This window comes from Bufo gargarizans, chromosome 6 (genome assembly GCF_014858855.1).
Source record: "Bufo gargarizans isolate SCDJY-AF-19 chromosome 6, ASM1485885v1, whole genome shotgun sequence".
In the NCBI taxonomy this organism is placed as follows: domain Eukaryota; kingdom Metazoa; phylum Chordata; class Amphibia; order Anura; family Bufonidae; genus Bufo; species Bufo gargarizans.
In genome coordinates, this window is record NC_058085.1 from 149,761,537 (window position 1) to 149,785,238 (window position 23,702).

The 23,702-nt window shown below is 39.8% G+C and overlaps 1 protein-coding gene across 1 annotated transcript in view; it reads right to left on the bottom strand.

The window, feature by feature from the left end:
* The window catches only part of NPFFR1 (neuropeptide FF receptor 1), a 379,548-nt gene extending 357,808 nt beyond the window's left edge, over positions 1–21,740 (bottom strand). Inside the window, exon 1 of the mRNA XM_044298835.1 lies at positions 21,536–21,740. Coding sequence (XP_044154770.1) covers positions 21,536–21,725 — 190 coding nt within the window. The 5' untranslated portion in view covers positions 21,726–21,740. The remainder of the gene's footprint in view (positions 1–21,535) is intronic.
* Positions 21,741–23,702: the final 1,962 nt, after the last annotated feature.

Below are 23,702 nucleotides of genomic sequence, written 5' to 3' on the forward strand. Positions count from 1 at the left end.
TAAATAACTCTCCCAGCTACAGCAGTAACAACAGATTTAGCTGGATATAAATTTGAGGCCTAGTATTTAGGCGCTGGGTGACAGGTATGGGTTTACTGACAGAATTAGGCTTGGAAATGCACAGTAGCGGGTGTGTGAAGTTATTCTGAATGTCCCTATGTGCACCTTCAATATGATCTACCCTTTTAGGGATAGATTTCAAATAGCTCTGATACAGCAGAAACCACTAAATTTTTAAATTGCTAAATTGGGAATTGTATTTCAACCAAGAACAAGAAATGTGCTTGAACAGACACTAAATAACTCGCCCAGCTACAGCAGTAACAACAGATTTAGCTGGATATGAATTTGAGGCCTAGTATTTAGTCGCTGGGTGACAGGTATGGGTTTACTGACAGAATTAGACTTGGAAATGCACAGTAGCGGGTGTGTGAAGTTATTCTGAATGTCCCTATGTGCACCTTCAATATGATCTACCCTTTTAGGGATAGATTTCAAATAGCTCTGATACAGCAGAAACCACTAAATTTTTAAATTGCTAAATTGGGAATTGTATTTCAACCCAGAACAAGAAATGTGCTTGAACGGACACTAAATAACTCGCCCAGCTACAGCAGTAACAACAGATTTAGCTGGATATAAATTTGAGGCCTAGTATTTAGGTGCTGGGTGAGGTATGGGTTTACTGACAGAATTAGACTTGGAAATGCACAGTAGCGGGTGTGTGAAGTTATTCTGAATGTCCCTATGTGCACCTTCAATATGATCTACCCTTTTAGGGATAGATTTCAAATAGCTCTGATACAGCAGAAACCACAAAATTTTTAAATGGCTAAATTGGGAATTGTATTTCAACCCAGAACAAGAAATGTGCTTGAACGGACACTAAATAACTCGCCCAGCTACAGCACTAACGACAGATTTAGCTGGATATAAATTTGAGGCCTAGTATTTAGGCGCTGGGTGACAGGTATGGGTTTACTGACAGAATTAGACTTGGAACTGCACAGTAGCGGGTGTGTGAAGTTATTCTGAATGTCCCTATGTGCACCTTCAATATGATCTACCCTTTTAGGGATAGATTTCAAATAGCTGTGATACAGCAGAAACCACTAAATTTTTAAATTGCTAAATTGGGAATTGTATTTCAACCCAGAACAAGAAATGTGCTTGAACGGACACTAAATAACTCGCCCAGCTACAGCAGTAACAACAGATTTAGCTGGATATAAATTTGAGGCCTAGTATTTAGGTGCTGGGTGAGGTATGGGTTTACTGACAGAATTAGACTTGGAAATGCACAGTAGCGGGTGTGTGAAGTTATTCTGAATGTCCCTATGTGCACCTTCAATATGATCTACCCTTTTAGGGATAGATTTCAAATAGCTCTGATACAGCAGAAACCACTAAATTTTTAAATTGCTAAATTGGGAATTGTATTTCAACCCAGAACAAGAAATGTGCTTGAACGGACACTAAATAACTCGCCCAGCTACAGCACTAACGACAGATTTAGCTGGATATAAATTTGAGGCCTAGTATTTAGGCGCTGGGTGACAGGTATGGGTTTACTGACAGAATTAGACTTGGAACTGCACAGTAGCGGGTGTGTGAAGTTATTCTGAATGTCCCTATGTGCACCTTCAATATGATCTACCCTTTTAGGGATAGATTTCAAATAGCTCTGATACAGCAGAAACCACTAAATTTTAAATTGCTAAATTGGGAATTGTATTTCAACCCAGAACAAGAAATGTGCTTGAACGGACACTAAATAACTCGCCCAGCTACAGCAGTAACAACAGATTTAGCTGGATATAAATTTGAGGCCTAGTATTTAGGCGCTGGGTGACAGGTATGGGTTTACTGACAGAATTAGACTTGGAAATGCACAGTAGCGGGTGTGTGAAGTTATTCTGAATGTCCCTATGTGCACCTTCAATATGATCTACCCTTTTAGGGATAGATTTCAAATAGCTCTGATACAGCAGAAACCACTAAATTTTAAATTGCTAAATTGGGAATTGTATTTCAACCCAGAACAAGAAATGTGCTTGAACGGACACTAAATAACTCGCCCAGCTACAGCACTAACGACAGATTTAGCTGGATATAAATTTGAGGCCTAGTATTTAGGCGCTGGGTGACAGGTATGGGTTTACTGACAGAATTAGACTTGGAAATGCACAGTAGCGGGTGTGTGAAGTTATTCTGAATGTCCCTATGTGCACCTTCAATATGATCTACCCTTTTAGGGATAGATTTCAAATAGCTCTGATACAGCAGAAACCACTAAATTTTTAAATTGCTAAATTGGGAATTGTATTTCAACCCAGAACAAGAAATGTGCTTGAACGGACACTAAATAACTCGCCCAGCTACAGCAGTAACAACAGATTTAGCTGGATATAAATTTGAGGCCTAGTATTTAGGCGCTGGGTGACAGGTATGGGTTTACTGACAGAATTAGACTTGGAAATGCACAGTAGCGGGTGTGTGAAGTTATTCTGAATGTCCCTATGTGCACCTTCAATATGATCTACCCTTTTAGGGATAGATTTCAAATAGCTCTGATACAGCAGAAACCACTAAATTTTTAAATTGCTAAATTGGGAATTGTATTTCAACCCAGAACAAGAAATGTGCTTGAACGGACACTAAATAACTCGCCCAGCTACAGCAGTAACAACAGATTTAGCTGGATATGAATTTGAGGCCTAGTATTTAGGCGCTGGGTGACAGGTATGGGTTTACTGACAGAATTAGACTTGGAAATGCACAGTAGCGGGTGTGTGAAGTTATTCTGAATGTCCCTATGTGCACCTTCAATATGATCTACCCTTTTAGGGATAGATTTCAAATAGCTCTGATACAGCAGAAACCACTAAATTTTTAAATTGCTAAATTGGGAATTGTATTTCAACCCAGAACAAGAAATGTGCTTGAACGGACACTAAATAACTCGCCCAGCTACAGCAGTAACAACAGATTTAGCTGGATATAAATTTGAGGCCTAGTATTTAGGCGCTGGGTGACAGGTATGGGTTTACTGACAGAATTAGACTTGGAAATGCACAGTAGCGGGTGTGTGAAGTTATTCTGAATGTCCCTATGTGCACCTTCAATATGATCTACCCTTTTAGGGATAGATTTCAAATAGCTCTGATACAGCAGAAACCACTAAATTTTTAAATTGCTAAATTGGGAATTGTATTTCAACCAAGAACAAGAAATGTGCTTGAACGGACACTAAATAACTCGCCCAGCTACAGCAGTAACAACAGATTTAGCTGGATATGAATTTGAGGCCTAGTATTTAGGCGCTGGGTGACAGGTATGGGTTTACTGACAGAATTAGACTTGGAAATGCACAGTAGCGGGTGTGTGAAGTTATTCTGAATGTCCCTATGTGCACCTTCAATATGATCTACCCTTTTAGGGATAGATTTCAAATAGCTCTGATACAGCAGAAACCACTAAATTTTTAAATTGCTAAATTGGGAATTGTATTTCAACCCAGAACAAGAAATGTGCTTGAACGGACACTAAATAACTCGCCCAGCTACAGCAGTAACAACAGATTTAGCTGGATATAAATTTGAGGCCTAGTATTTAGGCGCTGGGTGACAGGTATGGGTTTACTGACAGAATTAGGACTTGGAAATGCACAGTAGCGGGTGTGTGAAGTTATTCTGAATGTCCCTATGTGCACCTTCAATATGATCTACCCTTTTAGGGATAGATTTCAAATAGCTCTGATACAGCAGAAACCACTAAATTTTTAAATTGCTAAATTGGGAATTGTATTTCAACCCAGAACAAGAAATGTGCTTGAACGGACACTAAATAACTCGCCCAGCTACAGCACTAACGACAGATTTAGCTGGATATAAATTTGAGGCCTAGTATTTAGGCGCTGGGTGACAGGTATGGGTTTACTGACAGAATTAGACTTGGAAATGCACAGTAGCGGGTGTGTGAAGTTATTCTGAATGTCCCTATGTGCACCTTCAATATGATCTACCCTTTTAGGGATAGATTTCAAATAGCTCTGATACAGCAGAAACCACTAAATTTTTAAATTGCTAAATTGGGAATTGTATTTCAACCCAGAACAAGAAATGTGCTTGAACGGACACTAAATAACTCGCCCAGCTACAGCAGTAACAACAGATTTAGCTGGATATGAATTTGAGGCCTAGTATTTAGGCGCTGGGTGACAGGTATGGGTTTACTGACAGAATTAGACTTGGAAATGCACAGTAGCGGGTGTGTGAAGTTATTCTGAATGTCCCTATGTGCACCTTCAATATGATCTACCCTTTTAGGGATAGATTTCAAATAGCTCTGATACAGCAGAAACCACTACATTTTTAAATTGCTAAATTGGGAATTGTATTTCAACCCAGAACAAGAAATGTGCTTGAACGGACACTAAATAACTCGCCCAGCTACAGCACTAACGACAGATTTAGCTGGATATAAATTTGAGGCCTAGTATTTAGGCGCTGGGTGACAGGTATGGGTTTACTGACAGAATTAGACTTGGAAATGCACAGTAGCGGGTGTGTGAAGTTATTCTGAATGTCCCTATGTGCACCTTCAATATGATCTACCCTTTTAGGGATAGATTTCAAATAGCTCTGATACAGCAGAAACCACTAAATTTTTAAATTGCTAAATTGGGAATTGTATTTCAACCCAGAACAAGAAATGTGCTTGAACGGACACTAAATAACTCGCCCAGCTACAGCAGTAACGACAGATTTAGCTGGATATAAATTTGAGGCCTAGTATTTAGGCGCTGGGTGACAGGTATGGGTTTACTGACAGAATTAGACTTGGAAATGCACAGTAGCGGGTGTGTGAAGTTATTCTGAATGTCCCTATGTGCACCTTCAATATGATCTACCCTTTTAGGGATAGATTTCAAATAGCTCTGATACAGCAGAAACCACTAAATTTTAAATTGCTAAATTGGGAATTGTATTTCAACCCAGAACAAGAAATGTGCTTGAACGGACACTAAATAACTCGCCCAGCTACAGCAGTAACGACAGATTTAGCTGGATATAAATTTGAGGCCTAGTATTTAGGCGCTGGGTGACAGGTATGGGTTTACTGACAGAATTAGACTTGGAAATGCACAGTAGCGGGTGTGTGAAGTTATTCTGAATGTCCCTATGTGCACCTTCAATATGATCTACCCTTTTAGGGATAGATTTCAAATAGCTCTGATACAGCAGAAACCACTAAATTTTAAATTGCTAAATTGGGAATTGTATTTCAACCCAGAACAAGAAATGTGCTTGAACGGACACTAAATAACTCGCCCAGCTACAGCACTAACGACAGATTTAGCTGGATATAAATTTGAGGCCTAGTATTTAGGCGCTGGGTGACAGGTATGGGTTTACTGACAGAATTAGACTTGGAAATGCACAGTAGCGGGTGTGTGAAGTTATTCTGAATGTCCCTATGTGCACCTTCAATATGATCTACCCTTTTAGGGATAGATTTCAAATAGCTCTGATACAGCAGAAACCACTAAATTTTAAATTGCTAAATTGGGAATTGTATTTCAACCCAGAACAAGAAATGTGCTTGAACGGACACTAAATAACTCGCCCAGCTACAGCACTAACGACAGATTTAGCTGGATATAAATTTGAGGCCTAGTATTTAGGCGCTGGGTGACAGGTATGGGTTTACTGACAGAATTAGACTTGGAAATGCACAGTAGCGGGTGTGTGAAGTTATTCTGAATGTCCCTATGTGCACCTTCAATATGATCTACCCTTTTAGGGATAGATTTCAAATAGCTCTGATACAGCAGAAACCACTAAATTTTTAAATTGCTAAATTGGGAATTGTATTTCAACCCAGAACAAGAAATGTGCTTGAACGGACACTAAATAACTCGCCCAGCTACAGCAGTAACAACAGATTTAGCTGGATATGAATTTGAGGCCTAGTATTTAGGCGCTGGGTGACAGGTATGGGTTTACTGACAGAATTAGACTTGGAAATGCACAGTAGCGGGTGTGTGAAGTTATTCTGAATGTCCCTATGTGCACCTTCAATATGATCTACCCTTTTAGGGATAGATTTCAAATAGCTCTGATACAGCAGAAACCACTACATTTTTAAATTGCTAAATTGGGAATTGTATTTCAACCCAGAACAAGAAATGTGCTTGAACGGACACTAAATAACTCGCCCAGCTACAGCACTAACGACAGATTTAGCTGGATATAAATTTGAGGCCTAGTATTTAGGCGCTGGGTGACAGGTATGGGTTTACTGACAGAATTAGACTTGGAAATGCACAGTAGCGGGTGTGTGAAGTTATTCTGAATGTCCCTATGTGCACCTTCAATATGATCTACCCTTTTAGGGATAGATTTCAAATAGCTCTGATACAGCAGAAACCACTAAATTTTTAAATTGCTAAATTGGGAATTGTATTTCAACCCAGAACAAGAAATGTGCTTGAACGGACACTAAATAACTCGCCCAGCTACAGCACTAACGACAGATTTAGCTGGATATAAATTTGAGGCCTAGTATTTAGGCGCTGGGTGACAGGTATGGGTTTACTGACAGAATTAGACTTGGAAATGCACAGTAGCGGGTGTGTGAAGTTATTCTGAATGTCCCTATGTGCACCTTCAATATGATCTACCCTTTTAGGGATAGATTTCAAATAGCTCTGATACAGCAGAAACCACTACATTTTTAAATTGCTAAATTGGGAATTGTATTTCAACCCAGAACAAGAAATGTGCTTGAACGGACACTAAATAACTCGCCCAGCTACAGCACTAACGACAGATTTAGCTGGATATAAATTTGAGGCCTAGTATTTAGGCGCTGGGTGACAGGTATGGGTTTACTGACAGAATTAGACTTGGAAATGCACAGTAGCGGGTGTGTGAAGTTATTCTGAATGTCCCTATGTGCACCTTCAATATGATCTACCCTTTTAGGGATAGATTTCAAATAGCTCTGATACAGCAGAAACCACTAAATTTTTAATTGCTAAATTGGGAATTGTATTTCAACCCAGAACAAGAAATGTGCTTGAACGGACACTAAATAACTCGCCCAGCTACAGCACTAACGACAGATTTAGCTGGATATAAATTTGAGGCCTAGTATTTAGGCGCTGGGTGACAGGTATGGGTTTACTGACAGAATTAGACTTGGAAATGCACAGTAGCGGGTGTGTGAAGTTATTCTGAATGTCCCTATGTGCACCTTCAATATGATCTACCCTTTTAGGGATAGATTTCAAATAGCTCTGATACAGCAGAAACCACTAAATTTTAAATTGCTAAATTGGGAATTGTATTTCAACCCAGAACAAGAAATGTGCTTGAACGGACACTAAATAACTCGCCCAGCTACAGCAGTAACGACAGATTTAGCTGGATATAAATTTGAGGCCTAGTATTTAGGCGCTGGGTGACAGGTATGGGTTTACTGACAGAATTAGACTTGGAAATGCACAGTAGCGGGTGTGTGAAGTTATTCTGAATGTCCCTATGTGCACCTTCAATATGATCTACCCTTTTAGGGATAGATTTCAAATAGCTCTGATACAGCAGAAACCACTAAATTTTAAATTGCTAAATTGGGAATTGTATTTCAACCCAGAACAAGAAATGTGCTTGAACGGACACTAAATAACTCGCCCAGCTACAGCAGTAACAACAGATTTAGCTGGATATGAATTTGAGGCCTAGTATTTAGGCGCTGGGTGACAGGTATGGGTTTACTGACAGAATTAGACTTGGAAATGCACAGTAGCGGGTGTGTGAAGTTATTCTGAATGTCCCTATGTGCACCTTCAATATGATCTACCCTTTTAGGGATAGATTTCAAATAGCTCTGATACAGCAGAAACCACTACATTTTTAAATTGCTAAATTGGGAATTGTATTTCAACCCAGAACAAGAAATGTGCTTGAACGGACACTAAATAACTCGCCCAGCTACAGCACTAACGACAGATTTAGCTGGATATAAATTTGAGGCCTAGTATTTAGGCGCTGGGTGACAGGTATGGGTTTACTGACAGAATTAGACTTGGAAATGCACAGTAGCGGGTGTGTGAAGTTATTCTGAATGTCCCTATGTGCACCTTCAATATGATCTACCCTTTTAGGGATAGATTTCAAATAGCTCTGATACAGCAGAAACCACTAAATTTTTAAATTGCTAAATTGGGAATTGTATTTCAACCCAGAACAAGAAATGTGCTTGAACGGACACTAAATAACTCGCCCAGCTACAGCAGTAACGACAGATTTAGCTGGATATAAATTTGAGGCCTAGTATTTAGGCGCTGGGTGACAGGTATGGGTTTACTGACAGAATTAGACTTGGAAATGCACAGTAGCGGGTGTGTGAAGTTATTCTGAATGTCCCTATGTGCACCTTCAATATGATCTACCCTTTTAGGGATAGATTTCAAATAGCTCTGATACAGCAGAAACCACTAAATTTTTAAATTGCTAAATTGGGAATTGTATTTCAACCCAGAACAAGAAATGTGCTTGAACGGACACTAAATAACTCGCCCAGCTACAGCACTAACGACAGATTTAGCTGGATATAAATTTGAGGCCTAGTATTTAGGCGCTGGGTGACAGGTATGGGTTTACTGACAGAATTAGACTTGGAACTGCACAGTAGCGGGTGTGTGAAGTTATTCTGAATGTCCCTATGTGCACCTTCAATATGATCTACCCTTTTAGGGATAGATTTCAAATAGCTCTGATACAGCAGAAACCACTAAATTTTTAAATTGCTAAATTGGGAATTGTATTTCAACCCAGAACAAGAAATGTGCTTGAACGGACACTAAATAACTCGCCCAGCTACAGCAGTAACAACAGATTTAGCTGGATATAAATTTGAGGCCTAGTATTTAGGCGCTGGGTGACAGGTATGGGTTTACTGACAGAATTAGACTTGGAAATGCACAGTAGCGGGTGTGTGAAGTTATTCTGAATGTCCCTATGTGCACCTTCAATATGATCTACCCTTTTAGGGATAGATTTCAAATAGCTCTGATACAGCAGAAACCACTAAATTTTTAAATTGCTAAATTGGGAATTGTATTTCAACCCAGAACAAGAAATGTGCTTGAACGGACACTAAATAACTCGCCCAGCTACAGCAGTAACGACAGATTTAGCTGGATATGAATTTGAGGCCTAGTATTTAGGCGCTGGGTGACAGGTATGGGTTTACTGACAGAATTAGACTTGGAAATGCACAGTAGCGGGTGTGTGAAGTTATTCTGAATGTCCCTATGTGCACCTTCAATATGATCTACCCTTTTAGGGATAGATTTCAAATAGCTCTGATACAGCAGAAACCACTAAATTTTTAAATTGCTAAATTGGGAATTGTATTTCAACCCAGAACAAGAAATGTGCTTGAACGGACACTAAATAACTCGCCCAGCTACAGCAGTAACAACAGATTTAGCTGGATATAAATTTGAGGCCTAGTATTTAGGCGCTGGGTGACAGGTATGGGTTTACTGACAGAATTAGACTTGGAAATGCACAGTAGCGGGTGTGTGAAGTTATTCTGAATGTCCCTATGTGCACCTTCAATATGATCTACCCTTTTAGGGATAGATTTCAAATAGCTCTGATACAGCAGAAACCACTAAATTTTTAAATTGCTAAATTGGGAATTGTATTTCAACCCAGAACAAGAAATGTGCTTGAACGGACACTAAATAACTCGCCCAGCTACAGCAGTAACGACAGATTTAGCTGGATATAAATTTGAGGCCTAGTATTTAGGCGCTGGGTGACAGGTATGGGTTTACTGACAGAATTAGACTTGGAAATGCACAGTAGCGGGTGTGTGAAGTTATTCTGAATGTCCCTATGTGCACCTTCAATATGATCTACCCTTTTAGGGATAGATTTCAAATAGCTCTGATACAGCAGAAACCACTAAATTTTTAAATTGCTAAATTGGGAATTGTATTTCAACCCAGAACAAGAAATGTGCTTGAACGGACACTAAATAACTCGCCCAGCTACAGCAGTAACAACAGATTTAGCTGGATATGAATTTGAGGCCTAGTATTTAGGCGCTGGGTGACAGGTATGGGTTTACTGACAGAATTAGACTTGGAAATGCACAGTAGCGGGTGTGTGAAGTTATTCTGAATGTCCCTATGTGCACCTTCAATATGATCTACCCTTTTAGGGATAGATTTCAAATAGCTCTGATACAGCAGAAACCACTAAATTTTTAAATTGCTAAATTGGGAATTGTATTTCAACCCAGAACAAGAAATGTGCTTGAACGGACACTAAATAACTCGCCCAGCTACAGCAGTAACAACAGATTTAGCTGGATATAAATTTGAGGCCTAGTATTTAGGCGCTGGGTGACAGGTATGGGTTTACTGACAGAATTAGACTTGGAAATGCACAGTAGCGGGTGTGTGAAGTTATTCTGAATGTCCCTATGTGCACCTTCAATATGATCTACCCTTTTAGGGATAGATTTCAAATAGCTCTGATACAGCAGAAACCACTAAATTTTTAAATTGCTAAATTGGGAATTGTATTTCAACCCAGAACAAGAAATGTGCTTGAACGGACACTAAATAACTCGCCCAGCTACAGCACTAACGACAGATTTAGCTGGATATAAATTTGAGGCCTAGTATTTAGGCGCTGGGTGACAGGTATGGGTTTACTGACAGAATTAGACTTGGAAATGCACAGTAGCGGGTGTGTGAAGTTATTCTGAATGTCCCTATGTGCACCTTCAATATGATCTACCCTTTTAGGGATAGATTTCAAATAGCTCTGATACAGCAGAAACCACTAAATTTTTAAATTGCTAAATTGGGAATTGTATTTCAACCCAGAACAAGAAATGTGCTTGAACGGACACTAAATAACTCGCCCAGCTACAGCAGTAACGACAGATTTAGCTGGATATGAATTTGAGGCCTAGTATTTAGGCGCTGGGTGACAGGTATGGGTTTACTGACAGAATTAGACTTGGAAATGCACAGTAGCGGGTGTGTGAAGTTATTCTGAATGTCCCTATGTGCACCTTCAATATGATCTACCCTTTTAGGGATAGATTTCAAATAGCTCTGATACAGCAGAAACCACTAAATTTTTAAATTGCTAAATTGGGAATTGTATTTCAACCCAGAACAAGAAATGTGCTTGAACGGACACTAAATAACTCGCCCAGCTACAGCACTAACGACAGATTTAGCTGGATATAAATTTGAGGCCTAGTATTTAGGCGCTGGGTGACAGGTATGGGTTTACTGACAGAATTAGACTTGGAAATGCACAGTAGCGGGTGTGTGAAGTTATTCTGAATGTCCCTATGTGCACCTTCAATATGATCTACCCTTTTAGGGATAGATTTCAAATAGCTCTGATACAGCAGAAACCACTAAATTTTTAAATTGCTAAATTGGGAATTGTATTTCAACCCAGAACAAGAAATGTGCTTGAACGGACACTAAATAACTCGCCCAGCTACAGCACTAACGACAGATTTAGCTGGATATAAATTTGAGGCCTAGTATTTAGGCGCTGGGTGACAGGTATGGGTTTACTGACAGAATTAGACTTGGAAATGCACAGTAGCGGGTGTGTGAAGTTATTCTGAATGTCCCTATGTGCACCTTCAATATGATCTACCCTTTTAGGGATAGATTTCAAATAGCTCTGATACAGCAGAAACCACTACATTTTTAAATTGCTAAATTGGGAATTGTATTTCAACCCAGAACAAGAAATGTGCTTGAACGGACACTAAATAACTCGCCCAGCTACAGCACTAACGACAGATTTAGCTGGATATAAATTTGAGGCCTAGTATTTAGGCGCTGGGTGACAGGTATGGGTTTACTGACAGAATTAGACTTGGAAATGCACAGTAGCGGGTGTGTGAAGTTATTCTGAATGTCCCTATGTGCACCTTCAATATGATCTACCCTTTTAGGGATAGATTTCAAATAGCTCTGATACAGCAGAAACCACTACATTTTTAAATTGCTAAATTGGGAATTGTATTTCAACCCAGAACAAGAAATGTGCTTGAACGGACACTAAATAACTCGCCCAGCTACAGCACTAACGACAGATTTAGCTGGATATAAATTTGAGGCCTAGTATTTAGGCGCTGGGTGACAGGTATGGGTTTACTGACAGAATTAGACTTGGAAATGCACAGTAGCGGGTGTGTGAAGTTATTCTGAATGTCCCTATGTGCACCTTCAATATGATCTACCCTTTTAGGGATAGATTTCAAATAGCTCTGATACAGCAGAAACCACTAAATTTTTAAATTGCTAAATTGGGAATTGTATTTCAACCCAGAACAAGAAATGTGCTTGAACGGACACTAAATAACTCGCCCAGCTACAGCAGTAACGACAGATTTAGCTGGATATAAATTTGAGGCCTAGTATTTAGGCGCTGGGTGACAGGTATGGGTTTACTGACAGAATTAGACTTGGAAATGCACAGTAGCGGGTGTGTGAAGTTATTCTGAATGTCCCTATGTGCACCTTCAATATGATCTACCCTTTTAGGGATAGATTTCAAATAGCTCTGATACAGCAGAAACCACTAAATTTTTAAATTGCTAAATTGGGAATTGTATTTCAACCCAGAACAAGAAATGTGCTTGAACGGACACTAAATAACTCGCCCAGCTACAGCAGTAACGACAGATTTAGCTGGATATGAATTTGAGGCCTAGTATTTAGGCGCTGGGTGACAGGTATGGGTTTACTGACAGAATTAGACTTGGAAATGCACAGTAGCGGGTGTGTGAAGTTATTCTGAATGTCCCTATGTGCACCTTCAATATGATCTACCCTTTTAGGGATAGATTTCAAATAGCTCTGATACAGCAGAAACCACTAAATTTTTAAATTGCTAAATTGGGAATTGTATTTCAACCCAGAACAAGAAATGTGCTTGAACGGACACTAAATAACTCGCCCAGCTACAGCACTAACGACAGATTTAGCTGGATATAAATTTGAGGCCTAGTATTTAGGCGCTGGGTGACAGGTATGGGTTTACTGACAGAATTAGACTTGGAAATGCACAGTAGCGGGTGTGTGAAGTTATTCTGAATGTCCCTATGTGCACCTTCAATATGATCTACCCTTTTAGGGATAGATTTCAAATAGCTCTGATACAGCAGAAACCACTAAATTTTTAAATTGCTAAATTGGGAATTGTATTTCAACCCAGAACAAGAAATGTGCTTGAACGGACACTAAATAACTCGCCCAGCTACAGCAGTAACAACAGATTTAGCTGGATATAAATTTGAGGCCTAGTATTTAGGCGCTGGGTGACAGGTATGGGTTTACTGACAGAATTAGACTTGGAAATGCACAGTAGCGGGTGTGTGAAGTTATTCTGAATGTCCCTATGTGCACCTTCAATATGATCTACCCTTTTAGGGATAGATTTCAAATAGCTCTGATACAGCAGAAACCACTAAATTTTTAAATTGCTAAATTGGGAATTGTATTTCAACCCAGAACAAGAAATGTGCTTGAACGGACACTAAATAACTCGCCCAGCTACAGCACTAACGACAGATTTAGCTGGATATAAATTTGAGGCCTAGTATTTAGGCGCTGGGTGACAGGTATGGGTTTACTGACAGAATTAGACTTGGAAATGCACAGTAGCGGGTGTGTGAAGTTATTCTGAATGTCCCTATGTGCACCTTCAATATGATCTACCCTTTTAGGGATAGATTTCAAATAGCTCTGATACAGCAGAAACCACTAAATTTTTAAATTGCTAAATTGGGAATTGTATTTCAACCCAGAACAAGAAATGTGCTTGAACGGACACTAAATAACTCGCCCAGCTACAGCAGTAACAACAGATTTAGCTGGATATAAATTTGAGGCCTAGTATTTAGGCGCTGGGTGACAGGTATGGGTTTACTGACAGAATTAGACTTGGAAATGCACAGTAGCGGGTGTGTGAAGTTATTCTGAATGTCCCTATGTGCACCTTCAATATGATCTACCCTTTTAGGGATAGATTTCAAATAGCTCTGATACAGCAGAAACCACTAAATTTTTAAATTGCTAAATTGGGAATTGTATTTCAACCCAGAACAAGAAATGTGCTTGAACGGACACTAAATAACTCGCCCAGCTACAGCAGTAACAACAGATTTAGCTGGATATAAATTTGAGGCCTAGTATTTAGGCGCTAGGGTGACAGGTATGGGTTTACTGACAGAATTAGACTTGGAAATGCACAGTAGCGGGTGTGTGAAGTTATTCTGAATGTCCCTATGTGCACCTTCAATATGATCTACCCTTTTAGGGATAGATTTCAAATAGCTCTGATACAGCAGAAACCACTAAATTTTTAAATTGCTAAATTGGGAATTGTATTTCAACCCAGAACAAGAAATGTGCTTGAACGGACACTAAATAACTCGCCCAGCTACAGCAGTAACAACAGATTTAGCTGGATATAAATTTGAGGCCTAGTATTTAGGCGCTGGGTGACAGGTATGGGTTTACTGACAGAATTAGACTTGGAAATGCACAGTAGCGGGTGTGTGAAGTTATTCTGAATGTCCCTATGTGCACCTTCAATATGATCTACCCTTTTAGGGATAGATTTCAAATAGCTCTGATACAGCAGAAACCACTAAATTTTAAATTGCTAAATTGGGAATTGTATTTCAACCCAGAACAAGAAATGTGCTTGAACGGACACTAAATAACTCGCCCAGCTACAGCAGTAACAACAGATTTAGCTGGATATGAATTTGAGGCCTAGTATTTAGGCGCTGGGTGACAGGTATGGGTTTACTGACAGAATTAGACTTGGAAATGCACAGTAGCGGGTGTGTGAAGTTATTCTGAATGTCCCTATGTGCACCTTCAATATGATCTACCCTTTTAGGGATAGATTTCAAATAGCTCTGATACAGCAGAAACCACTACATTTTTAATTGCTAAATTGGGAATTGTATTTCAACCCAGAACAAGAAATGTGCTTGAACGGACACTAAATAACTCGCCCAGCTACAGCACTAACGACAGATTTAGCTGGATATAAATTTGAGGCCTAGTATTTAGGCGCTGGGTGACAGGTATGGGTTTACTGACAGAATTAGACTTGGAAATGCACAGTAGCGGGTGTGTGAAGTTATTCTGAATGTCCCTATGTGCACCTTCAATATGATCTACCCTTTTAGGGATAGATTTCAAATAGCTCTGATACAGCAGAAACCACTAAATTTTTAAATTGCTAAATTGGGAATTGTATTTCAACCCAGAACAAGAAATGTGCTTGAACGGACACTAAATAACTCGCCCAGCTACAGCAGTAACGACAGATTTAGCTGGATATAAATTTGAGGCCTAGTATTTAGGCGCTGGGTGACAGGTATGGGTTTACTGACAGAATTAGACTTGGAAATGCACAGTAGCGGGTGTGCTGAAGTTATTCTGAATGTCCCTATGTGCACCTTCAATATGATCTACCCTTTTAGGGATAGATTTCAAATAGCTCTGATACAGCAGAAACCACTAAATTTTTAAATTGCTAAATTGGGAATTGTATTTCAACCCAGAACAAGAAATGTGCTTGAACGGACACTAAATAACTCGCCCAGCTACAGCAGTAACAACAGATTTAGCTGGATATGAATTTGAGGCCTAGTATTTAGGCGCTGGGTGACAGGTATGGGTTTACTGACAGAATTAGACTTGGAAATGCACAGTAGCGGGTGTGTGAAGTTATTCTGAATGTCCCTATGTGCACCTTCAATATGATCTACCCTTTTAGGGATAGATTTCAAATAGCTCTGATACAGCAGAAACCACTACATTTTTAAATTGCTAAATTGCGAATTGTATTTCAACCCAGAACAAGAAATGTGCTTGAACGGACACTAAATAACTCGCCCAGCTACAGCACTAACGACAGATTTAGCTGGATATAAATTTGAGGCCTAGTATTTAGGCGCTGGGTGACAGGTATGGGTTTACTGACAGAATTAGACTTGGAAATGCACAGTAGCGGGTGTGTGAAGTTATTCTGAATGTCCCTATGTGCACCTTCAATATGATCTACCCTTTTAGGGATAGATTTCAAATAGCTCTGATACAGCAGAAACCACTACATTTTTAAATTGCTAAATTGGGAATTGTATTTCAACCCAGAACAAGAAATGTGCTTGAACGGACACTAAATAACTCGCCCAGCTACAGCACTAACGACAGATTTAGCTGGATATAAATTTGAGGCCTAGTATTTAGGCGCTGGGTGACAGGTATGGGTTTACTGACAGAATTAGACTTGGAAATGCACAGTAGCGGGTGTGTGAAGTTATTCTGAATGTCCCTATGTGCACCTTCAATATGATCTACCCTTTTAGGGATAGATTTCAAATAGCTCTGATACAGCAGAAACCACTAAATTTTTAAATTGCTAAATTGGGAATTGTATTTCAACCAAGAACAAGAAATGTGCTTAAACGGACACTAAATAACTCGCCCAGCTACAGCAGTGACAACAGATTTAGCTGGATATGAATTTGAGGCCTAGTATTTAGGCGCTGGGTGACAGGTATGGGTTTACTGACAGAATTAGACTTGGAAATGCACAGTAGCGGGTGTGTGAAGTTATTCTGAATGTCCCTATGTGCACCTTCAATATGATCTACCCTTTTAGGGATAGATTTCAAATAGCTCTGATACAGCAGAAACCACTACATTTTTTAATTGCTAAATTGGGAATTGTATTTCAACCCAGAACAAGAAATGTGCTTGAACGGACACTAAATAACTCGCCCAGCTACAGCACTAACGACAGATTTAGCTGGATATAAATTTGAGGCCTAGTATTTAGGCGCTGGGTGACAGGTATGGGTTTACTGACAGAATTAGACTTGGAAATGCACAGTAGCGGGTGTGTGAAGTTATTCTGAATGTCCCTATGTGCACCTTCAATATGATCTACCCTTTTAGGGATAGATTTCAAATAGCTCTGATACAGCAGAAACCACTACATTTTTAAATTGCTAAATTGCGAATTGTATTTCAACCCAGAACAAGAAATGTGCTTGAACGGACACTAAATAACTCGCCCAGCTACAGCACTAACGACAGATTTAGCTGGATATAAATTTGAGGCCTAGTATTTAGGCGCTGGGTGACAGGTATGGGTTTACTGACAGAATTAGACTTGGAAATGCACAGTAGCGGGTGTGTGAAGTTATTCTGAATGTCCCTATGTGCACCTTCAATATGATCTACCCTTTTAGGGATAGATTTCAAATAGCTCTGATACAGCAGAAACCACTACATTTTTAAATTGCTAAATTGGGAATTGTATTTCAACCCAGAACAAGAAATGTGCTTGAACGGACACTAAATAACTCGCCCAGCTACAGCACTAACGACAGATTTAGCTGGATATAAATTTGAGGCCTAGTATTTAGGCGCTGGGTGACAGGTATGGGTTTACTGACAGAATTAGACTTGGAAATGCACAGTATCGGGTGTGTGAAGTTATTCTGAATGTCCCTATGTGCACCTTCAATATGATCTACCCTTTTAGGGATAGATTTCAAATAGCTCTGATACAGCAGAAACCACTAAATTTTTAAATTGCTAAATTGGGAATTGTATTTCAACCCAGAACAAGAAATGTGCTTGAACGGACACTAAATAACTCGCCCAGCTACAGCAGTAACGACAGATTTAGCTGGATATAAATTTGAGGCCTAGTATTTAGGCGCTGGGTGACAGGTATGGGTTTACTGACAGAATTAGACTTGGAAATGCACAGTAGCGGGTGTGTGAAGTTATTCTGAATGTCCCTATGTGCACCTTCAATATGATCTACCCTTTTAGGGATAGATTTCAAATAGCTCTGATACAGCAGAAACCACTAAATTTTTAAATTGCTAAATTGGGAATTGTATTTCAACCCAGAACAAGAAATGTGCTTGAACGGACACTAAATAACTCGCCCAGCTACAGCAGTAACAACAGATTTAGCTGGATATGAATTTGAGGCCTAGTATTTAGGCGCTGGGTGACAGGTATGGGTTTACTGACAGAATTAGACTTGGAAATGCACAGTAGCGGGTGTGTGAAGTTATTCTGAATGTCCCTATGTGCACCTTCAATATGATCTACCCTTTTAGGGATAGATTTCAAATAGCTCTGATACAGCAGAAACCACTACATTTTTAAATTGCTAAATTGGGAATTGTATTTCAACCCAGAACAAGAAATGTGCTTGAACGGACACTAAATAACTCGCCCAGCTACAGCACTAACGACAGATTTAGCTGGATATAAATTTGAGGCCTAGTATTTAGGCGCTGGGTGACAGGTATGGGTTTACTGACAGAATTAGACTTGGAAATGCACAGTAGCGGGTGTGTGAAGTTATTCTGAATGTCCCTATGTGCACCTTCAATATGATCTACCCTTTTAGGGATAGATTTCAAATAGCTCTGATACAGCAGAAACCACTACATTTTTAAATTGCTAAATTGGGAATTGTATTTCAACCCAGAACAAGAAATGTGCTTGAACGGACACTAAATAACTCGCCCAGCTACAGCAGTAACGACAGATTTAGCTGGATATAAATTTGAGGCCTAGTATTTAGGCGCTGGGTGACAGGTATGGGTTTACTGACAGAATTAGACTTGGAAATGCACAGTAGCGGGTGTGTGAAGTTATTCTGAATGTCCCTATGTGCACCTTCAATATGATCTACCCTTTTAGGGATAGATTTCAAATAGCTCTGATACAGCAGAAACCACTACATTTTTAAATTGCTAAATTGGGAATTGTATTTCAACCCAGAACAAGAAATGTGCTTGAACGGACACTAACTAACTCGCCCAGCTACAGCAGTAACGACAGATTTAGCTGGATATGAATTTGATGCCTAGTATTTAGGCGCTGGGTGACAGGTATAGGTTTACTGACAGAATTAGACTGGGATATGGCCAAAAAATAACCACACTATTGATGGTTAAATGCACTTGGTGTGACAGCTTGACAAACCACACTACTGAGGGTGGTGACAGGCGCAGTGGTGACAGGCGCAGCTTGGTGACAGGCGCAGCTTGCCCCTGATGTAGTATATGGCCAAAAAATAAACAGACTATTGCTGGTTAAATGCACTTGGTGTGACAGCTTCACCCTGATGTAGGATTTAGCAAAAAAACAACCACACCATTGAGGGTTAAATGCACTTGGTGACAGGCGCAGCTTGCCCCTGATGTAGTATATTGCCAAAAAATAACCAGACTATTGCTGGTTAAATGCACTTGGTGTGACAGCTTCACACTGATGTAGGCTTTAGCCAAAAAACAACTACACCATTGAGGGTTAAATGCACTTGTTCGCAGCTTGTGCTGGCGCACCACAAGACACAAAATGGCCGCCGATCACCCCAGTAAAAAGTGACTGACAAACGGTTTGGGCAGCCTAAAAACTGTGAGCAATTGAATTTCAGCAGCTCAATGATGCACAGCTGCAGATCGATCGATTAATCAAGTCCTTTGGAGGAGTTAATCTGCCTAATCTCGCCCTACTGTCGCAGCCGCAACCTCTCCCTATGCTAATCAGAGCAGAGTGACGGGCGGCACTATGTGACTCCAGCTTAAATAGAGGCTGGGTCACATGGTGCTCTGGCCAATCACAGCCATGCCAATAGTAGGCATGGCTGTGATGGCCTCTTGGGGCAAGTAGTATGACGCTTGTTGATTGGCTGCTTTGCAGCCTTTCAAAAAGCGCCAAGAAAGCGTCACAAAAGCGCCAAGAAAGCGACGAACACCGAACCCGAACCCGGACTTTTACGAAAATGTCCGGGTTCGGGTCCGTGTCACGGACACCCCAAAATTCGGTACGAACCCGAACTATACAGTCCGGGTTCGCTCATCCCTATTTCTGACACCTTGAAAAAGTGGTGTGAGCATGGAAAAGTTGCACATTCAACTGCACAGTCTACAAGAAGAAAAGTCTTTACAATGTACTGTTTTCTCAATTGGCTTTACAATGTATTACTGATGTGATATTGATTAAAAAAATTAAACCACAATATGTGAAGTTATTGGTTTAGTCAATATATCTTTATTTGCTTATTCATTTTTCTGCTGTAAAATATGTGCTTACCCCATTCTACCTTGTTCTATCAGACCCTTTAATGTAAAGACACGAAAGCAGAAATATATTCACGCATTCCTTATCCTCTACATTGCTTTTGTCTATATTCATGCAATACAATGATACAAGCTCATGCTTAACACAATACCCAATTAGATCCATGTAATTTCTAGTACACTTCAGAGCCAGCATAACATTACATTTCTTTTCATCAAAGACTACTCCAAAAATTGGCATTGATCATACAATAACTCTTTACATGGATTCCCTGCTTCAAGACTCCAAAGATGTGCAAAGTAATTGAAAGAACATGACAAACTTTGATTATTGTACCAAATAATGAGCAAACTGTAGGTCGCTGGAGGATGGAGAAAGGTCATTGACTCCAAACATGTCAATCTCTTTTAATTTGAAGTTTTTTCTAACTACTTGTTACCTTTGAGCTAAATGAGAAAAAAATGCACAGTTCTTTAATAAAGCATATTGTATGAAACTGTATATAGACTTCAGGTTACGGTAGGTTATGTATTACACAAATGAGCCAAAACTTCGGATGGAGACACAACTGTAACATTTTCAGGCAATGTGTTAATACTATGTAAACACAAAACACAAAATTGAGCAACTTTATAAATAGCTTTTATTAAAATTTTCTTGCCATCTTATTTCTGCACATGCTTTAGCATCTAGCTGGTGCCGTCATAAATCATTATCTGACATAAATATGTCATAACACTGCTCCTGATTCTAATGCACCTCTCTGATCTCTGAGAGTGGAGGGGGCATCCAATGAGGGAAGCTTGTGCAGCCTATAGATAAGTAAGAAAGTACCCAGATGGCAGTTTGCAGTGGGAAGACAGCAGAACCCTGGACACATAGATTCAACATGTATTACTGGGAGGGACACACACACAAGGCAGTTTGCAGGGGGAAATCAGCAATATCCTTGACGCACAGATCCAGCATGTATCACTAGGAAGGACACATGCACATGAGAAAAATTTGAAACTAGGTGCAGGTTACAAACTGAATGTCAAGGGGGTCTGAAAATAAATTTAGAAATGAAAATTAGAACCTTAAATTTACTGCAACTTTTTCACCCAAGGAAACCACTAACTTATGTAAAAATAATTTCCATGTCACAGGTGTCCAGAGCCTGTAATATTTCTTCTAGTAATAGGTGTAGTAATTAAGAACCGTTAAATACATACTGTTTCTGGATATACCCAGAGTATAATGTATAGACTGGCTAATTATGTGCATTTAAATACTTGAAAGCCTTTGACTTTGGTGACATAACATGCTATTGAGCTGACTCACCAGTGATGAGGTTGTCCACCAATGTAGTTGGCATGCAGAAGAGCCCGACCAGTAAGTCGCTTATGGCTAGGTTCAGAATGAACATGTTGGTCACAGTGCGCATTTGTCGATTCTTTAGTACAATGACACACACCAGCATATTGCCAATCATACACATGAGAAAGATGAAAGCGTAAGCAAAGATAAACATTGCTGCTATTGCCGAAGAGTGCTGGTAGTAGAAAGAGAACGTTAGATTTTCCCTGGAGATGTGTGTCTTGTTCCCAAATCCTAAGGAACTGATGTTGAAAGGTGGAACATAGGGACCTAAGGAAAAAAATACATTTCAATGAATTGATTCTTTCAGACTTTTAAAGTTGATAAAAGAACTTTTCAATTAGTGCTTATATATTCAGCTATGTTTTAGTACAGGGACTTTTTGTTTGTTTGTTTTTTTACCGGTATTCTAAAAGTGAAAATTATTACAAAGTAGGAACTACATAAAAGCGTTATTATATCAATCCTCTTGGATGTGGAATTCCATTTACAAACCACTTTCATAGATGGATGGCTGTTAAACCCTTCATAGCTAAGCCTCTTTCAGCCTTAGGGCCCTTGAACACGGTAGTATGCCCTCCGAGATATACGGTCCATGATCGGGCCATATGTCTCGGAGCGGCATTGATCGTGAGCACGGGAGCCCACAGCATTATAGATTACAATGATGCTGTGCACGTCGGGCCGCCCACAGGACTATTGTCCTGCACTCATAAGATCATATGAGTGTGGGACAATAGTCCCACGGGTAGCCTAATGTGCACAGCATCATTGTAATCTATGATGGTGTGTGCTCCCGTGCGCACCATGAATACCGCTCCGGGACATATGGCCCGCTCACTGATCGTATATCTCGGAGGGCATATGGTCATGTGTAAGGGCCCTTAATGACCAGTACATTTTTTTGTGTTTTGCCTCTCTGTGTTTCGGCAACCATACATTTATAAACAGCTAAAATAGCAACACTACACATCTTTTCTGACAATTAGGGATGAGCAAATCGACTTCGGATGAAACATTCAAAGTTGATTCGCATAAAACTTCGGTCCAATACTGTACAGAGCCTCGCGTGACTTCGCATAATAACTTTATAGATTCATTTTTACTGTAAAACACCCATTTCCCGAACTCTGGTTCGGTTCCAGGTACCTTGGAACCAAACTAGAGTTCGGGAAATGGTTTTTTACAGTATAAAAATTAATCTATGAAGTTATTACGCAAAGTCACGCGAGACTCTGTACAGTATTGGACCGAAGTTTTCTGCGAAAGAAACATCCGAAGTCAATTCGCTCGTCCTTAATGACAATCAATAAAAGAGAACAATGTTTTTGTGGGTGGCAGAAATTATATTCCATCATTTCTTCCTGCCTGATGACTAGTTCATACCCATGCTCATTATCAGTGCTGCCTCCACTGGTACAAGCAATTAATAAGAGGCACACATGAACATACTGCTGGATCAAATTAGACCCAGTACAGCTCTGACAGTTCTAATACAAAAACTAAGTAAGGCTTCCACACTTTCGGCAGAGTGATCCAGCAAGCAGTTCCAGCGACGTATGCCAGCTGATGTTATTTGTAAGACTGATCAGGATCCTGATAAGTCTTAAAAATGCCTGATCAGTCAGAAAACTGCATTGGAATGTCTTTCTGGTATAATTTTTTTTTTTCACCTTTTTTTCAGTATGCGCATGCGCAGACTGGAAGGACAGGTCTGGCGCTAATACATTCCTATGGAAAAAAAATGCCGGCATTCAGGCAAGTTCCGGCATTCAGGCAAGTCTTCCGTTTTTTGGGCTGGAGATAAAACCGTAGCATGCTGCGGTTTTATCTTTTGCCGGATCAATCAAAATGACTGAACTGAAGACATCCTGATGCATCCTGAACGGATTACTCTCCATTCAGAATGCATGGGGATATACCTGATCAGTTATTTTCCAGCATTGAACCCTTTTGACGGAACTCAGTACCGGAAAAGAAAAATGTTAGTGTGAAAGTACCCTAAGTAAATCTATACCAAAATCAAGTCACCAAATGTATTTTCTGATCCCCTGAATGGAGAGACAATGTTACCTGCTGTAGACTCTCTCTCATTTGAAGTCTAAGAGAGTTACAGAATTGTCCAGGAAAG